This window comes from Habropoda laboriosa, unplaced genomic scaffold, assembly GCF_001263275.1.
Source record: "Habropoda laboriosa isolate 0110345459 unplaced genomic scaffold, ASM126327v1 scaffold87, whole genome shotgun sequence".
Taxonomy (NCBI): Eukaryota; Metazoa; Arthropoda; class Insecta; order Hymenoptera; family Apidae; genus Habropoda; species Habropoda laboriosa.
Genome location: NW_017100209.1, coordinates 713,232 through 732,472, shown reverse-complemented (window position 1 = coordinate 732,472; position 19,241 = coordinate 713,232). Strand labels below are relative to the sequence as shown.

Here is a 19,241-nt window from a genome sequence, read left to right as displayed (position 1 = left end):
GGGATTCGTTGAAAGAAACGTGTCTTTTAGGAGAAACCAAGTGGAAAAAGCGTGTTTTGCATGTTACCGTGAAAACGAAGGAATTTGTAGAAGATTTTTAACGTACTAACGTACTAACGAATTATTCCAGAGAAGCATATTTTTCCTAAGTTCAGTATTAAAGTATTCGAGCTACTTGGGGAGTTTTGTAATGTCAGAACTTTCACTAATTTCTTATTAATTTTCCAAACTCAAATGGTTTTCTGTTAGTTTACGTGCTAACTTAAGGGACCTTACTTTGTGAGTTGTATTTACAACGAGAAACTGAAATTTCTGGAAAGATAAAAGAAAAATTTCTACGCACCTTGAGAAATGATACCGAAAGATGATTCATGTCGGAGATGAGCGAGAACAGCTCGTGAACTATAGTTTTACCAGGAAGCAATTGAAAATGATCGCGAAACGAAATATACGGCGGACTGAACAAAACTGGAACAGGGCGAATTACGAAATTAGAGATGGAACTCGATCGTTACGAGGTAGCTCGCTAACTGAGCGCGGACGTTCGTTCGTCCTCTGTTTAGGAAATTGGAGGAAATGAAATTGTATCGTTCGTAGGTAGCCCTCTGCTTGCCGCTAATTGAACGAATTCGCCTCCGCCACGTTGTCAGAATATTTAGGGAATTGCGTAGCTGACGGAATTGCATCGTTAGCAACGAATTTTATTTCTCGTTATAGGTTCGAACGTTCGACAAGAACGAAGATCTACGTTTCACACGCTTACACGCTTGCTAAATTTTTACTCGTTCATAAGAAAAAATTGACTATTATCTTACTTTTGGTGAAATTTGAGAGAGAAAGGGTTTTGAAGAGTTCTAAGACTTAATTTTAGATTTTTAATTGCAATTTCGCGTTTATTTTAAATAAGTTAAACTTTAATTCAGAATTTATTCTAAATAAGTGAAATTTTAATTTAGAGCTAATTTTACAAAATTCGGAGAAATGATATTTCCGACAAAATTTCAAGTATTAAAAATTAATTGTTCCTTGATTTCTCGGAAGAAATGATTCACACACGGGAGAGTAAAATTGAGAAGGTATCATCGTCATCGAATCGCCACTGTTTGCAGTTAGCGTGTCACGTAGCAGAATTGAGTAACTTCGGTGGATCGAGTTTGCATCTCGATTATTTTCGCCGGAAGAAGTTCCGAGATCCCGCGTATCGCACCTGCAATGCAGTGGATTCGCGGTAAACCATGGATCACCTGTCTCGAGGTCGGGAAAAGCATTAGTTTGCTGGCAAATGGCGAGGAATACAATCTGATCTCTGACGATTAGGCTATCTTAACGATGCAACAAGTCATTTGCCTGATTCACCCACTCTCTCTCTCCTCTTTGATCGTACAATTTCCAATTAATAAACACGGGATGCATTTCTGACAGATATCGATAGTAGGTTATCTCGCAATTTTATCTAACTGAAATTGTTGTTGAATAAAATTCGAACCTCGTTTCTTTGAATTGAAACGTCAGCTATACTCTCTCTCTCTCTCCCCGTTTCATTGAAATTTCAGATGGATACGAGAGAAAAGAATTTCCTGAAATGGGGATATTTCCGGTATTACCGTGAAAGGAGTAGCTATCTCTATTCTATGTTTTAGGAAATGCTTTTCATATTACTGTGAAAGAATTTTTCCATCACGTCGAGATACTTATTGTAAATATTATACGAATAATATCAATGTTTACAAAGAAGTTTAAGTAATTTTTCAGTAATTTCAATAACATAGAAAATCCATTTTCAATCATCAAATTCGTGCTTCGAAAATGAAATAAAAAATTACTAAAGAATATTTCCAAGAATTCGTATCGATATAATTTCAACGATGTTAAGTTACTCAAACTGGCCTAAAAATTGCAACTTAACGAGAATCGTACGAAGTTTAAATTAAGAAGAAAAAACTCGAATCATTCGAACGATCAATTAGGTTTAGAACAACCCTATCACTTTCTCCACTTTTTTGAAACAAGGAAAGTTGAAAGAAAAGAAGCACGTAGAACTATTTACAGTGGAAAAAATGAAGCAGCGAGGGGAAACGACAAGTAGAGCGCGTTTCACATCAAAGCAAACCCTTCGAAATGAAGTTACCTCGTAACCAGATTCGAGCGTTCCCAACTCTGACGTTTTCCCGCTGTCGTCCTGCTCGAGATTTAATTATGAGCACTGTCTCCATCGAATTTACGACCTCTCCCTCATCCATCGTTCGTTTAATTAAAAGCATTCCGGACAGGCCGTTTCTCTGTTCGTCATCGCCGCTTAATATTCGGCCGGAAAGTGTGATCGATCCATTAACGCAATTAAGAACACCGGCAAAAGTAATTCCTTCCTCCTACCAAGGAACTTCTCATCCTTGGCTTTTCTCGGATTAAGCGTGCTTTTCCACTTGCGGTCGACAATTTCCATTTCATCAAACATTACACAGTGCTGATCAATTCTCCTCGTTCGCATAATAAATTCAATTTAATTTGTAAGAAAACTATAAAATAAATTTTTTTTTTAAATATAAAATCTATATTTTTATTAAATACGATATTTGAAAATTTTCAAAAATATAAAGTTTCTCAAAAATAATTCAGAAGAATTTAAGCATAGAAGAAATTTTGTAAACTTTCTCTTCTCGATTAATCAACGAGAGAAAATCGAGTTTCAGGTAAATTTTCCTGATTTTTGACGTATCGAATAAATACCAGGTTGGACGAGATCCTCGAACGAGCTTAAAAAATTAGAACACATGTTACGTGGTCGTTTCACGTGGAAATTTATCGACGTTTCGATCGAGAGAGCGTAGAGGAACGACAAACAAACCGTTCTGTAGGTCGATAGAAAATAAAGGAAGAGGGAACGAGCATCGAGAGAAAAATGGACGTCCAATTATTTCACGTGAAATCTGTCCTTCGTTTCTGCGTTCATCGGAAAACTAGAAGCTTCCAACGATCTTTCGAGGAAAAATTTGATTCGCAGCAATTTACATCGTCGACTCTCTTGTCGATACTTAAACGGACACACACTGTGTGATCTTCGTTTCCCTTGCACGTCGCTTCCATGCAACCTGGATCGGGGGAAAAAAGAATAATCGTTTACCGTGCACGTACAAAAAAAGGCAAATTCCTTGTCGATAAAGCGATCGAGCTGCTCGCACGAACGAGAGATCTGATATCTAGCGACAGGATTTGTTTCGTTCGCTTATGGAACGAGTGTTCGAGCAAGAAGATCAAAGCGGAGACGGTTAATGGGATAATAATTGTGTTTCTATCATGTTTGTGAAGTTCGGGCAGCTTTTATTCGGTCCTTCGAAACGGCGAAAAATGGATGGAGTTTGTCTACTCCTCTTTGTCGAAATTTATCGAGTAGCTATAAATTTCGAGGTGAGAAAATTTAGCGTTCAGGATTTTGGTGGTTATCTGAGAATATAATATTAATTTGAAAGTATAATAGGAAGAAATTTATATTGTTGGACAGTGGAATATTAAATTTGGTGCAAAATTAATTTATTAACTTTATGAAAAAAAGTTATGAATTTGTAAATTTGATATTTTAATTTTGCAAGAATCGACATTATTTATTTAGCGTTTTATTTACGCGATAAGATAGGAGTTTATTAGTTTCGTTAGATATGAAATAGTCATAAAATAAATTCAATATCAGAGAAAATATATGAAAAATTTCAAATTAATTTCAATTGCTGGAAGAAAAGTAACGAAAAGGCAACCTCTCAAAGTCATTTCAATATCCTATTCGACAAGTCTGAAGAACAACGATGACTAAAATTCAAATGTTTATTTCCCTAAACCTTCAAAATAATTTCGAAATATTTTATTCGAAGCGGAGTATTCCAAGTCAGTATCGATAATTGAAGAAATTATTTGATTGTATTTAAAAGAACCGAAAGGAGAATATTTAAAGTCTGATATTAAATGTCTAGCAAGTACCAGTAATTGGTAAAATGATTTATATTTGTTTTAAAAGGAAAATTTCTAATAGGTATTAGTTAAAATGAATTGTTATTCAGTCTATTGTATTGAAATTCTAATTGATTCTAATGTATACAAGTGTTACAAGAAGGCTGAGTGTGTACAGGGTGGACATAGGCTAGCTAGTAGCCCCCGACCACTCTATGAACTTTAACGTCTATACTCGAAAGTGTATCGTCAACACTAACACGTTACCCAGATTATCCAAAAATTGAAGAAGTTACTTTTAAAATTGAACATTCTACGGTGTTTCGAGAGATTTGATAATCATAGTCGAACCTTAAACGAACGTTCAAACGAAGAAAATTTTCCAAAAATCATTTCGTACGTTATTAATCGATAAAACAAAAATTCATTGTTGAAAAATAAATATTTCCTGAAAATCTTCATCTTCCATACAAGATTCAAGATTTTCCCTAATTAAGAGTAATTTCAAAAGATTATCTGTATAAGCTATTATTTCAATACGCGATGCACTGACTCTAGTATTTACTAAAATTCAAAAATTCTCGTATAAATTCCGAAAATAGATTATTAATTACGGTAAACTACTGAGACGGTTTAATTAAGGGTGGGCATGGTGCTGCTTTAGTTTGAAATGATTTATAAACACATAATTAACAGAGGAAAAACCGTGAAACGGCAAAACGTCTACATTCTAATTGTTATAACATGTAAACAGAACTTTAAATTTAGTGTAAACAGAAAAAATATATAATACAATTTATTTCACGGTATTGCAACAAATAAACGTTGAATCAATATTTAATTCGTATAAAAACAATTATTTAACGTAATAATTTTACCTTCACTATGGCTATTTTAAATTTACGACCAAGGGTCAACCTGATTTCTAATCCTTACGAACTTTAAATTCAGTCTAAACTGAGAAAATATATAATACAATTTATTTCACGGTATTGCAACAAATAAACGTTGAATCAATATTTAATTCGTATAAAAACAATTATTTAACGTAATAATTTTACCTTCACTATGGCTATTTTTAATCTACGACCACAGGTCAACCTGATTTCTAATCCTTACGAACTTTAAATTCAGTCTAAACTGAGAAAATATATAATACAATTTATTTCACGGTATTGCAACAAATAAACGTTGAATAGATTCTTAATTCGTATAGACACATTTATTTAAAATAATAATTTCACCTTCACTATGGGTATTTTAAATTTACGACCAAGGGTCAACCTGATTTTTAATCCTCCGAACTTGATTTCACAACGAGAAAGTAATAAGATCGTTGAAACGTACTTATTTGTCAAAGAAACTTGCAAAAATGTATAAATAATAATATGTAATGTTTTAACAAATTTTTGGAAGTATAAATTAATAATAAAATTGTGAAAATTAATAAATTATACGTTATTATAACATTAATAGAATTATGACTAAACCGAAGTTCGAAGTTGAGTATTTAAAGTCTGATATTACGTGCCTAGCGAGTGCCGGTAATTGTTAAAAATTGTTTAATAATTAGTAATAGAAATTATAATTGATTCTAATGTATACAAGTGTTACAAGAAGGCTGAGTGTGTACAGGGTGGACATAGACTAGCTAGTAGCCCCCGACCACTCTATTCACATCTCAGAACCTTCAGGTCAAAATACGCCGCGAAGTGTCTAGGGCCCAGTATAAAGGGTAAATGATTTCGCGGGACATCGGCGGGTCCTTATATACCTGCGGTACCCTCTCCCCAAAGTCATTAGCAAAATCGTCGGTTAGGTCAGGCGGGAAATTTTCGCGGGAGATTTTCGCGGGAGATTTCCGATATCGTAACACGGTATAATTTATCAATTTTCACAATTTAGTTAAAAATTTATACTTTTGACAGTTTGTTATAACATTGCACATAACAATTTATACGTTTTTACAATATTCTTCAATGGAAACATAGGTTTTAGCGTTCTCGTTACTTACTCGTGGTTAAATTAATTTCGTAGGGATTAAAAATCAGGTTGACCTGTGGTCGTAGATTAAAAATAACCATAGTACAGCTAAATTTATCGTGTTAAATAATTCTTTTTACACGAATCAAAAATGTATTCAACGTTTGTTTGTTATAATATCGTGAAATGAATTATTTGTGCAGTTCTGTGCATTTTCTGTGCAGTTCAACCTAATTTACTTAAATTTACATTGCGAGACAGTATACTGTAACAAGTAGTAACAAGCAAACGTTGAATAAATTCCTAATTCGTATTAAAAAAATTATTTAACACAATAATTTCAGCTTTATTATGATTATTCTTGATAAATGACCACAGGTCAACTTGATTTTTAATCGTTATAATCTTTAAATTCAGTGTGAATAGAGAAAATGTGTAATATAATTCATTTCACGATATTATAACAAACAAACGTTGAATACATTTTTGATTCGTAGGAAAAGAATTATTTAACACGATAATTTTAGCTGTACTATGGCTATTTTTAATCGACGACCACAGGTCAACCTGATTTTTAATCCCTACGAAATTAATTTAACCACGAGTAAGTAACGAGAACGCTAAAACCTATGTTTCCATTGAAGAATATTGTAAAAACGTATAAATTGTTATATGCAATGTTATAACAAATTGTCGGAAGTATAAATTTATAACAAAATTGTGAAAATTGATAAATTATACCGTGTTACGATATCGGAAATCTCCCGCGAAAATCTCCCGCGAAAATTTCCCGCCTGACCTAACGGACGATTTTGCTAATGACTTTGGGGAGAGGGTACCGCAGGTATATAAGGACCCGCCGATGTCCCGCGAAATCATTTACCCTTTATACTGGGCCCTAGACACTTCGCGGCGTATTTTGACCTGAAGGTTCTGAGATGTGAATAGAGTGGTCGGGGGCTACTAGCTAGTCTATGTCCACCCTGTACACACTCAGCCTTCTTGTAACACTTGTATACATTAGAATCAATTAGAATTTCTATTACTAATTATTAAACAAATTTTAACAATTACCGGCACTCGCTAGGCACGTAATATCAGACTTTAAATACTCGACTTCGAACTTCGGTTTAGTCATAATTCTATTAATGTTATAATAACGTATAATTTATTAATTTTCACAATTTTATTATTAATTTATACTTCCAAAAATTTGTTAAAACATTACATATTATTATTTATACATTTTTGCAAGTTTCTTTGACAAATAAGTACGTTTCAACGATCTTATTACTTTCTCGTTGTGAAATCAAGTTCGGAGGATTAAAAATCAGGTTGACCCTTGGTCGTAAATTTAAAATAGCCATAGTGAAGGTGAAATTATTATTTTAAATAAATGTTTCTATACGAATTAAGAATCTATTCAACGTTTGTTTGTTGCAATACCGTGAAATAAATTGTATTATATATTTTCTCAGTTTAGACTGAATTTAAAGTTCGTAAGGATTAGGAATCAGGTTGACCCTTGGTCGTAAATTTAAAATAGCCATAGTGAAGGTGAAATTATTACGTTAAATAATTGTTTTTGTACGAATTAAATATTTATTCAACGTTTATTTGTTGCAATGCCGTGAAATAAATTGTATTATATATTTTCTCAGTTTAGACTGAATTTAAAGTTCGTAAGGATTAGAAATCAGGTTGACCTGTGGTCGTAGATTAAAAATAGCCATAGTGAAGGTAAAATTATTACGTTAAATAATTGTTTTTATACGAATTAAATATTTATTGAACGTTTATTTGTTGAAATACCGTGAAATAAATTGTATTATATATTTTCTCAGTTTAGACTGAATTTAAAGTTCGTAAGGATTAGAAATCAGGTTGACCTGTGGTCGTAGATTAAAATTTTTCAATTGCATTACGCATTATTGCAATAATTTCTATCGTTACATTTAATTCTAATTGTTTAGCAGCTTTTCTGCTGCTATCGACCCAACATTGTACTGACACTTGTGGAATCGACCCTACATTTTACTGACACTTGTGGAATCGACCCTACATTTTTTTTTTTTTTTTTTACGTGGAGGTAAATAAGTATTAACATTAGATTGTTTCCTCGATATGGCCTTGGTGGTCATCAGTGATTGGAGTGCCTCAAATGTTTAGAATAATTAAAATAAAATAAATGTTGTCAACTAAAAATTTTGAACGTCATAGCTAGCTAGACATTATTTGCAATTGAAAAAAAAAAAATTATAAAGCATAATACTACAATCCAATGCTTAAAATGTATTTTCTTGTGGCCGCCTGGCAGCAACCTGTAAATCTGGCGTGACAGTGAACGTGTTAATAAGTAAATGTTGTTCAAATTATATCGTGTTTGATATCATTTTCATCAGGAAAATCTCACCAACATGTTAAAAAAAATTCCAGATGAAAAAAAAGTAAAGTTAAAGAAATTATATTTTTCTATTATGATTTGTTGAGCCGTGTAATCTCGTAAAGGAAACCGACTGGTGTAGCGTTACACGCTTGACTGATGGGCGCAGCAATGACGCAGACCTAGGCGTAGGACCATCTATACTGTCACTTGTAGAATCCAAACTTACTGACTCTTGTAGAGAATTTACTGTACTATGTATTCAACTAGCTCTGTATACCAAACACCTGTTCTGCTTGTCTAGTCAGGTATGTATGTATCTATTGCACTTCTCCGTGATGACAGAGTCCATTCTACTCGCCTGTCTATAAGCGTAATTAGGTTACTATCCAATTAATGATTACACATTACTGTTACAATGTACCTCAAAATTTACAGATTTTAACTTTCAAATCTGCAATTCACTGCAATTGTAAATTACTCTATTGCAACAAATCCTCCATTATGGGTTCTCTTTATTTTACAAAAATAAATAATCCCTCAAAAATTATCATTTAGCCAAAGCACACGCAAAACTACATCCATTTCACAATTGATAACTTACGAACCATTATTTTTCACATCTCACTTTTAACTCACTATCAAATTGCAATTGATAATTGAACTTCAAAAGTTCCCAAAAAATCATCACCAAATGTCAAACATTTTTAACCAGAAAACAACTCACGTCTACCTTACGATCAATCACTTCCAAGTCACTTTAAACTTCTTATCGACTTGAATTAACAACTCAACCATTCCTCGTTCTGACCTCTTTCAAAAATCATCACCAAGTATCAGTGTTCCCACCGAAAACCACACAGAAATATTAACCAAATCGGTGTTCAGAGAACACTACTCCCGTCAGCACGAACACAACCGATAACTTACCCGACAGCCTCGCTGTAGAAGACGCTGAAGAGCACTATGCCCACCCCAGCGCCGGCTTGCACGACCATCTCGACGAACTCTCGCCGTTTTCTGAAGTAATGGCCCAGCACCAGGCCGGCAGTTTCTCTCACGAGGCCAGCTCCGGTGCCCAGCACCACGCCGTAGCTGTTGCATTTTGCAAAGATGGAATCGTTTCAGTTCACAGACCTGGTTACTGTACCGCCATGGAAAACGGCTTGACGATTCTAAACCAGACGGTGGCGCGGGGAGAGACGCGGAGAGGAGGGACACGTTTTCGACAGGGCTTACGCGAGATACGCGAATCACAGGTGAAGTTTCGAGCGACTTACGGATTTACGACTGCAGCTTGTTTCGCCGAGAAATCGGCGAACGAGCTTGCTTACTCGATGTAAGAGATTCACGGGGACGTAGACGTCGTTTATGCGCGGGGAAAATGCGCTACGAAGTGGAGAACGATCGTTTTTTCCGGATTTTCTGAAGTGGCGAAGAGGATAACAGCGGAGGTTACGGTTTCAGGAGATATCTGGGAATTTTGAATGAGAAGCGAGTCTGTGGTATTAAGAGTAGCTTCCTGAAGGGAATACGAAAGCTGAGCGAAATTTGGATCCCTTGGAATTGGGGAAATTAAGAATCTTTGCAACATTCTGGATTGAATATGTTACAAAAGGTGGTTAATATTTTTTGGTGTAATTTAAAAAGGTATTAGCTAGGGTTTTAGGAGATATTTGAGAATTTTGAACTGTGAAAGGAACTACAAGAAGTGGATCCCTTGGAATTGGAGGAATTACTTGAAAAATGTTTAATCATCGCAAAATTCTAGATTAAATAAATTACGAAGGATAGATAATATTTTTGGTATAATTTAGAAATTATTTCGCGACGTTCTTGCAATTGGGGAAATTATTATAAATTATGAATCGTTGCAAAATTCTAGATAAGTTACAAAGGATAGATGAAATTTTTTGGTATAATTTATAACAGTTCTTGCAGGAAGTTTTCTGCATTTTTTGCATTAATTTAGGCTATTTGTCACGTATATATTTTGGACCAATCTCTGGTAATTCGTTTTTTCCTTATACAGAATTCAGGAGCGAGGCTTTCAACGAAGACTGATCGCCTTCGATTCGGCCATCGAAGGGCCGTATCTCAAGGGATCCACAGGTCCATTCTCTCCTATTCTCGCCCGTTTCCCGTCATTTTTCAGATCCTGCGAGACTCCATTCGAATTCTCCTCGATTTTTATATTCCAGACAAACGAACAGCATCGTATAGTCTCTTAATTCGTCGTACAATCATTTTGAAAGTGAAATTTCTTCAATTTACAGCTATAAAATACACACTAAATAATGAAACTTCAATTTTTCACAGTACTTCCTAAAAAAAGCAAGAAAACTGTGACATCCCACAGAAAAAAACTCTAAAATTTTATACACAGACTAAGAAAGTCTCAATCTCCCACATTTTAATAAAGTATCAGGTAACGAAAAAGGCAGAACCGCGCGAAACTTGTTTGTTTACCTGGATACTTCGTGATGTAATTTCACACAAACCTTTTTTCATCTAATTATTCAACCTCTTACAGACACTACATCAACTTCGTCCAACTTTGAACAGATTCAATACAGAATTTTCGTCTCGAATAAAAATTCTAACTGAAAAACCAAAAGAATAAAAAGGTGGACAAACTTTTGCACCGTCTCGATAGTTGCTCTCTCGACTCGGGAACAAAATTCTCGAGGATTCGACCAATTGTAGAAAAGCTCGATCATTACGATGAAAACGCGGTTTGGAAGTGCTCGCAGGAGTTACCGGAAAAGCGGCACGCCGTTGTGCATTTTAAGCGACTTAAAACGGGCGCTTGTTGCGTTCCAGGCGAATTATTAATCCTTTGGCGAGAGCGGAAGCTTCTCTCCCGCCGGAAGTTCAAGGAGTCGTGGGGATCGCGGGCCGTTTAAAAGTTGAAGCGAAGGGACGAGGCTGCGGAGGGTGGAGGCAAATGGGAAACGGGATCCGCGAATTAATTTTTTTTTTTCAGAATTAAACCGGTGGAAAGTTTTTAATTAAACAAGCGAGGCGCAGGATCTTGGAAAATTCGCAGGAAGCTACGCAGGAAGAAGGGATCATTGTCATTTTTCCTGATTATCCTTTGAGTCTTAAGATGAGGAAGAAGGGTGGCGAATTTGGTAGAATTAAGAGTAACAAAAGTAACTTTCGCAATTTTCAGAACTGACTTGGTTCTTGTTCTGATGGACGAGAAGTCTAACTTTCGAATTAAAAGAATAGGACTTGGTAGATGATAAGTGTTAACTGTGAAAAACTTAAATAATGTCTAATTCCAATTTTAATGTTACAAGGCAAAGGGTTAAGTAGAAGTGCAATTTTGAAGTAAAAAGGATACTAAATTCTCTGACTACAATCTTTCTTTCATTAGAAATTTTGGTATTTAAATAAATACCATAAATTTTACTATCACAAAGCAAAGGGTTAAGCAGAAGTGAAATTTTTGAAATAAAAAAGGCACCAAATAATATTTTCCGAAACTGCTCTACCTTTCGTTAGATTTAAATAAAAATGAAAAGACATAAACAAAGCCTAATTCCAATTTCACAATTACAAAGCAAGAAGTTAAATGCAATTTGTGAAGTAAGGAAAGATACAATTCTCTCGGAGACGAATTGTCAGGATGAATTATCGAGACAGAGAGGTTTCTTACTCACCTAAGGAGAACCTGGTGCAGCTCCGCGGCGAACGAGGTGAAGAGAGACGCCAATGCCAGCACGAGACCGCCGATCACAGCCGTAAGCCTTGTACTTCCCCGGCGACACGCGCCCACGACCAATGGTGCCGATCCACGGGAAACCGCAGTGCTCAAGGCGCCCACCCACACTGAAACGTTAATTCGATGGTTACTTCTGCTGCCAAACACGACGATTGCTCTTTGGAATCTTTCTCCCTTGAGTGTTTCACCGGAAAGAACGAGTATTTCCTTGTACGGAGCCGTTGCTCCCTTTCAACTGTTTCCACGTGAGAATTCAGTTAAGCTCTCTCACAGTGGGCAACTTCTTTTTCTCCTTTTCGCGAATTTTTTTAACCACGAGGAACTGCCTTTTGAACTTTCTCACAGTGAGGTACTTTTGTTATTCTTTTTGGGAATTTTTTAATCGCAAGGGATTGTTTTTTGAACATTCTCACAGTGAGGAACTTCTGTTTTCCTTTTTGGGAATTTTTAATTACGTGGAATTGTGATTCTGAGCTTCCTCACGGTGAGGAACTTTTCTTTATCTTTTTGGGAATTTTTTAATCGCAAAGACTTTGTTCTATACAGATATTTATCAAACATATTAAACTTCTTGCACTTGAATAAGTATTACATACGTACATACTCGTTTCTTCTACGTTCAGAAATAAGATGTAATGTTTCGTCCATTATGCTTTGTTATATTCGAGCAGAGAGAAGAAACGGAAGCGTTTCTGCTGCTCGCGAATAGAAGAAAATCGTGTTCCTTCGTTCCATCTGGCCTTTACCTACAGAACTCATCAGATAAGCTTTCTTACAGAATGCTATCTCTTAAAGAGCCAGAAAATGTGCAAAGACTCTCCTATAAGTAAATTCGAGTAACAAAAGAAGCCCAAGAAGAGACCATAAACAAAAGAATATTAAATTAACACGATCTTCCGCGGCACATAATTATACCACAAATTCAATTCTCTTTAAAAAGCAAAAAATTCACGTTGCATCAAAATTTCACTATTCACTCGAAATATCATTCTCACCGGCAAACTTCTACGAATCTTTAATTAGGCACAATAACGATTCAGGAATCGCCGACTGGCGGGCGCATTATTGACGATGGAAAATCAAATTAGTCGAAATTTCCAAAAGTAGCTTCTGCCATTTTGCGCGACGAAGGATGGAGAAGTGGAAGCATCGAACAATAAAATTCCAAACGTTGTCCTGCCACGAGCTCTCCTCTCTCTCTCTTTCTCTATGAATTTCCAAGCTGAATGGACGTCGCGCGAAATAATGAAAAAGAATCTCCACCTCTCTGCTCTCTCTCTCGTCGCGGCCTTTTCATCGGGCAAACTAATTAGAAAAGCGTAACGCAAGCAACCCTGGACCACGTTTAATTACTCGAATTGGCCGCCGCTGGTCCTCCTAATTAACCGTAAAATAGGAAGTAACGTTGAGTATTATGGCGAACGGCGGCTGAATGCGCCGCTCATAGACGAGATCGAGATCGCGTTAAACTCGAGGACGCAATTAGGCGACTCTTGTGCCCAGGACGACGTTTCGCGATCATCTTTGCGAGTGATTATCGGCCTGAGAATTGTGTTACAGAGAAAGTTTGTTTTGGGTCCAAGTGCCACTCGCTCGGTGGCTCTTCAATTTTTCGTTTCGATCCAAGTGTCTTTATTTCCTTTATTTTTAGGTAATTGCAGATTTCCTGAGATTCGTCTTAACGTAACAGTCCTTTCGAAGGAAAAAATCCCACCGGAATAATTCCACAAAAATTTGACCTTAAAAAAATAAAGAAATAAAAAAAGGAACTACAGAAACCTTGGAAAATCTTGGGTGATTACGAGATACCCGATGTAACAAAATTCCAGAGATTTATCATAACGTAAACATCACTCACAATTGAAAAATCTTTTGTAAAATCCTTCCAAAATACTTCTACAAAAATTCAACTCTGCAATCACATCTTTAAGAAAAGAATCTTGAAGGAAAGAAAGAAGAATTCCTTTAGCCCGAATTTCATATTGAAAAAAGTATCACCTTCGTCAACCACTTTTCACCTGAAACTTCCCACGTGAAAGTTTATTCTATCAAGACCACTTCGATCCTCTGTTTCGCCCTTTATCGAAGAGAAAAATCCAAAATTCCAAGATGTTCGAGCGGATGTTGCAGGCAAAGGAGGAGCAGAAGCTCAGGAGGAACAAGAGTTTTGCATTATTCATCGAGCGGGTGGAACGTGCTCCCTTTTGTTCCTCTTAGAGGTCCCACGTTCCGCCATTTTTCTTTCAGCGATGGGCGCTGGGAGAGTACGAGGCCAGGCGTAACTTGGACAATAATTTTCGCCGGTATTAAACGGCGCAGAGGCCGCGACGTGTCTCATCGATTTCTAGTTAGGCCGTGAGATATTGGCCCGGGCTTGATAACGCCGATAAGCGACCGGCACCGATGCAGTTGGAAAGTTAATGAGCGTCCCACGTCCCCGGCCTTTGTTCCCACCATTTTGGATCACGCGCGCGTGAAATTATCGTTCTCCGTTATTTGATGAATTACGGCGAAAGTATGGGATAAAATACAACGAGGCTTTAAACGATTTGCTAATTAATAATAGCAGATTGCGATGTTTTTCGGGTACAGAAATCTTTTTAACCTGATTTCAAGTTTTTCGAGAGTTTAACGTGGAATGTGAAAAGTACTGTGAATTATTGAAATTGAAGCCTTTTTAATTTAGCAAATGTAACTCAAATGTGCAGTATATTATTATTAATAAAACTGCAAAATTGCAGTTTTCAGAAATTCCCGAGTTTTTACATTTTTTTTTAGTTTGAAATTTTGTTCAAAATTTCGTGACCCTTTTTCAGATTTTAACCGAATTTGACGAGGACGACTTAAATTTCCCTCATTTTCAAAGGAAATTTAACCGAAATTTAACCTAAAATTAAATAATTCATACACGAAATACTGCTAGATTTCCTAGTCGAATAAATCGATTCCATAAACTAAACTTCATTGTTTCAACAGATGCGAAGAATAGAACGATAAATACGAAGGAAATATCGAGGATCCATCGTAAATATCTTTGTGCATAAAATTAAGCAGAATTTCTAGACATTAGCCGAATTCACGGAGACCTTAAGCTAGTGGAAATTAGTAAGCCACTGTAAAGGAATCTCCTTAGAAGAGATTGCGAGCACAGATGAGGGCCAGATTCCCGAATAACTTGCTGAATTATGTATTTTTAGGTGATGTAGGTGGGCACATAACGGCGGGACACGTTCTACGTGTCCTTAATTTCCACGAAACCAACCTGAAATCCTGTAATCCGGCTCTAGCCAGATGTGTCCTCGGATTTGCACGTGTCTACAACGCCTTAATTGTTATTTCAACGGGGCAAGAAAAGTTTCACTTCCGACACGCATAATTACAACTTCAAACTGGATCCGACGTAAATTGAAATCAATTATCAGCGGGTAAATTAAAATTCACGTAAATTGAAATGGTCGAAAATGAAAAAACAAACAGAAGTATCGCTGACTGTAATTATAATTTTCCAGGAAATTGAAAAAATGAATTTCACACTTCTGATCGAATTCGAAAAGCTTCGTTTGTTTCACCGTGTATTTTCGATCAACTGAAATTTGCATATCACTTTTCATCGAGCAATTAAGTCTCTCTGATGAACTTCGATCTTAAAATTCACGAAAATTAAAATTACATTAATTTCTATAGATAATTTAAGAAAGGGGGTTGCTGCTTATAATTGTAATTCTCCGGGGAATTTCACGAAATCGCGATGTCCAGAAAATGAATTTCATACATTTTGATCGAACACACGTCTCGGAGATGCATTTGAAAAAGCTTCGTTTGTTTCACCGTTGTATTTTCGACGAAACTCCACTTGAATTGAAATTCATTTGCATATTACTTTTCATCGAACAGTTAAACCACTCTGGTGAACTTCAATCGATGTGTTTGAATTCGATAAGCACGCTTCGCTGTTTTCCGCTCTATTAACCGGTCGATTTTCTGAAAAATGTTGTCGCAACAGTTTCGACAGCCCTATTCATGGGGCTAAGCGGAGGGAAACTCGGTGTACGTGACCAATCCTCCTTTCCCCTAGCGCGGGTTGATTAAAATCTCGAGATTAGACGTTTCGCGATGAAAACCGGGTCGAAGCACGATAAAGTGCGGCGACGTTTAATTTAAAAATTCAATGGACAGCTCGAGGCTTTTCAAATTCTAGTGGAATTCCTCCCGTTAATTTCTCAATACGAATGAAATTTCTTATATTCCTCCGGTTTATTTCTAAATACGAACGAAATTTCTTATATTCTCGGCGTTAATTTTTTAATAGGAAAGAAATTTCTTGTATTCTTCGCGTTAATTTTTTGATATAAAGGAAAATTCTTCTATTCTTCGCGTTAAAATTCTTACATTTCCCTAATTTTTTCAAATATAAAAATTGACACTGATTCGAGCACACTTCCTTCATATTTTACCACTGCAAAAATATCCGTATAATTTACAAAAATCAAATTTGGACACATTAACTTCCAAAAGTATTCAAATTTCATCTTCACTCAATATTTAAAAAAAAATTAAGCTCTTCGAAATTACAATTTCTACCTTCCAATTTTTAACGATACACTATTATTTTCCAACTATCTTCAAAGATCAAGTGATAGAACCAACGATAAAGCAGACTAAAGTCTCCAAAGAACACCTTTCAAAATCACTGCTCGTTATTACGTCCTAAAATGTAGGAAATTATCAATCACAAAAGGTACTGAAATTACGACTCGGCGCTCGGTTGAAAATCGGCAATAGGCGCGATATTACAGTGTTTTCGTCGAGAATCGTTCGAAACGAATTATTGCAAGCGGATCCCCGTGTCGTTGTTCCCGAATCGAAAAGTTTTATCAAGCGAAAGTTTTATCAGCGCGGCCGGAATTCCCGTTAATGAAATCTTCAATTTACGTGGCCGGTAGAGCGCAAGGTGAGCGAATCGTAAATTATTGAAAGGCAAGCCACGTGCACCATCGATTTCCCGGTTTTGGCTCGCGAGATACGCTCGTTCGCTGACGATTCAGGAAGGACCGGCCATAACCACGCTTCCGGTCCCTCCTTCATGCCAACTTTACGCGACTCGAAACGTCGTCGTTTCTTAAACTTCGGCCCTGGCAACCCCTTCGAACGGGAATCGTCTGTCGATAATCGAACAGTCTTCGAAAACTGTACAGTGTGTCTTAAGAAACTGGAGGAAGATTTTTTTAGCAGGCTCAACCCTTTGGTTACAAGGTGAGACGTATTTCAGCGCTCGAACGAAAATTGATCTGATAAATTACAAACGCGACGATTGGTAGATAAATATGAAATTCTTGGAGTATAGAAAAATTTATTTTTCGTGTTATATTTTATGATAATAAAAATATTTGAAACTTCTTTAAATTCACTAAAAAGAAGAGGATTTGTGAAATGATGCAAAAATCCCAATAAAAATTTGATATTCTCTTACACAGAATAAATCTAAAAAAGGAGGACTTATGACACTTTAAGAATGATATTAAAATGATGCAAAAACCCTACCAAAAATTCGAAATTCGTTGAAATAATCTAAAAATAACTACACCTAACTAGCTTCCTCCAGAATGGCACAGAAAATTCGACCAAAGTTCCAAACTCCCTAACTCAATGGAAACATAATTGCACCTGATTACATTCCTTAAGCTTCCTCGAGGTTCTCCTCGTGAAATTACAGAATTAACCAAGAATGTTCCTTTCTTCGCCGTAGCAATAAAATACCTAAGAACATGCTTCAGCTATACAACGGTTAGTATTTAGTGCGATTACGGCAGTTAAGAGGCGCCCGTAGAATGTTCAATCGGATCAACGAGCCGGATCGTCTCTCATTCTTCGTATTAAAGCTCGGCCAAGAAAGGGAAGAAAAGTTTGGTCAACGAAGGGGGGCCATATAGCGAATGGAAACGTGAAATATCACGGCGATAATTCCGATAAGATTGCCCTCGTGTCCTCTTCCCCGCTGTCCCTTGCGCGAACTTTTCTATTAAAAAGTCGCCGTTCCCTCATAACTCCGCTACCTGCTGATCTCGAGTTCCTCGCGGCTTCCGGTTCGAATGGCAAAGGAGAATGAGCGGAGCAATTGGAAAAGGAAAGTTCCACGCCGATGGCACGACTTTATAAATGCCATAAACCGTGTAGAAAAAGTCGAAAGAAGAGGTCGTAATAGCTCTGGCCTTTTGAAGATTGAAAGTTTAAAGGATCCTGGGGAGAAACGCGGTTAATTCTGTAATTGCGGTGAATTGATTTGATTGCAGTTGGAGAACTGGGAAAATCGTGGTAACGGCGAAGCTTAGAAATGTTGCAAACAGTGGAAAAAATTGGAAGGAGGAGGAAATTATAGTTTGAATCTCTTATAGATTGAAGATAAGGAATATCTCTTATAGATAAGGAAATCTGGAAAAATTTTTTACACTTCACCGCCTTCATTCTCCCATAATTTAATTTAAGATTAATCTAAATTAATAATCAATTATGGGAGAATGAAGGCAGCGAAGTGTAAAAATTGTAAATCTAACGTTCCAAAAATTTAAAATTTGGAAAGAAATTAATAAACATAATTATCCCAATCTCCAAGTTTAAAATCCGCTGCAAAAAAGTGACTCGAACACTGTCAACCCCCGAAAGGTAGAGAACCAAAGAAAGAAGAAGCTCTATTACAATCGCCCAGCAATAATTCCAATTACCAAGTGAATTAAACGTCTAAACGAGGGAACAGTAAAAATGGTAACGGCAAAGTTTAAAAAGGACAAAATTGCCCAGGGAGGGAAATTGAATTCCGTGGAATCCAAGGTAGCCCTGTAATCGAATTTCACGGAACCGGAGGATCGCCTTGTGCTCAGGTTCCGCGAATCGAGTTCCATTTCGAAGATGAAGGAGAGAAATGTGACGAGAGGAAGTGTAACAGTGAAGGCTGCACGGCAAGATTTCAGATGATTTACGAGTCGAAATCCTGAGCGGACGCTTTGTTACCATGAAAAAGAGAGAGAGGAGCTTTTGAAAACTCGTATAAGGCGCATCGTATTAAATAAACGGAACAAGAGTGGCAGAGGACACGGCACAGCAGTGTTCTGAATGCACTCATTAAACCCTTTCCACGAGTCACCCGGAGTTGGGAAAGTCTCTCTATCCCTTCAACTTTCTTTCGCGACCCTCGACTTTTCCTCACTGCTC

General features: G+C 36.5%; 1 protein-coding gene across 1 annotated transcript in view; it reads right to left on the bottom strand.

Annotated features, from left to right (window-relative positions):
* The window catches only part of LOC108570764 (monocarboxylate transporter 10-like), an 87,816-nt gene that overhangs the window by 17,813 nt on the left and 50,762 nt on the right, over positions 1 to 19,241 (bottom strand). The window contains exons 5-6 of the mRNA XM_017932669.1: positions 11,974 to 12,142; positions 9,236 to 9,400 (exon numbers count right to left, since the gene is read on the bottom strand). Of these exons, the coding sequence (XP_017788158.1) occupies positions 9,236 to 9,400; positions 11,974 to 12,142 (334 nt within the window). The remainder of the gene's footprint in view (positions 1 to 9,235; positions 9,401 to 11,973; positions 12,143 to 19,241) is intronic.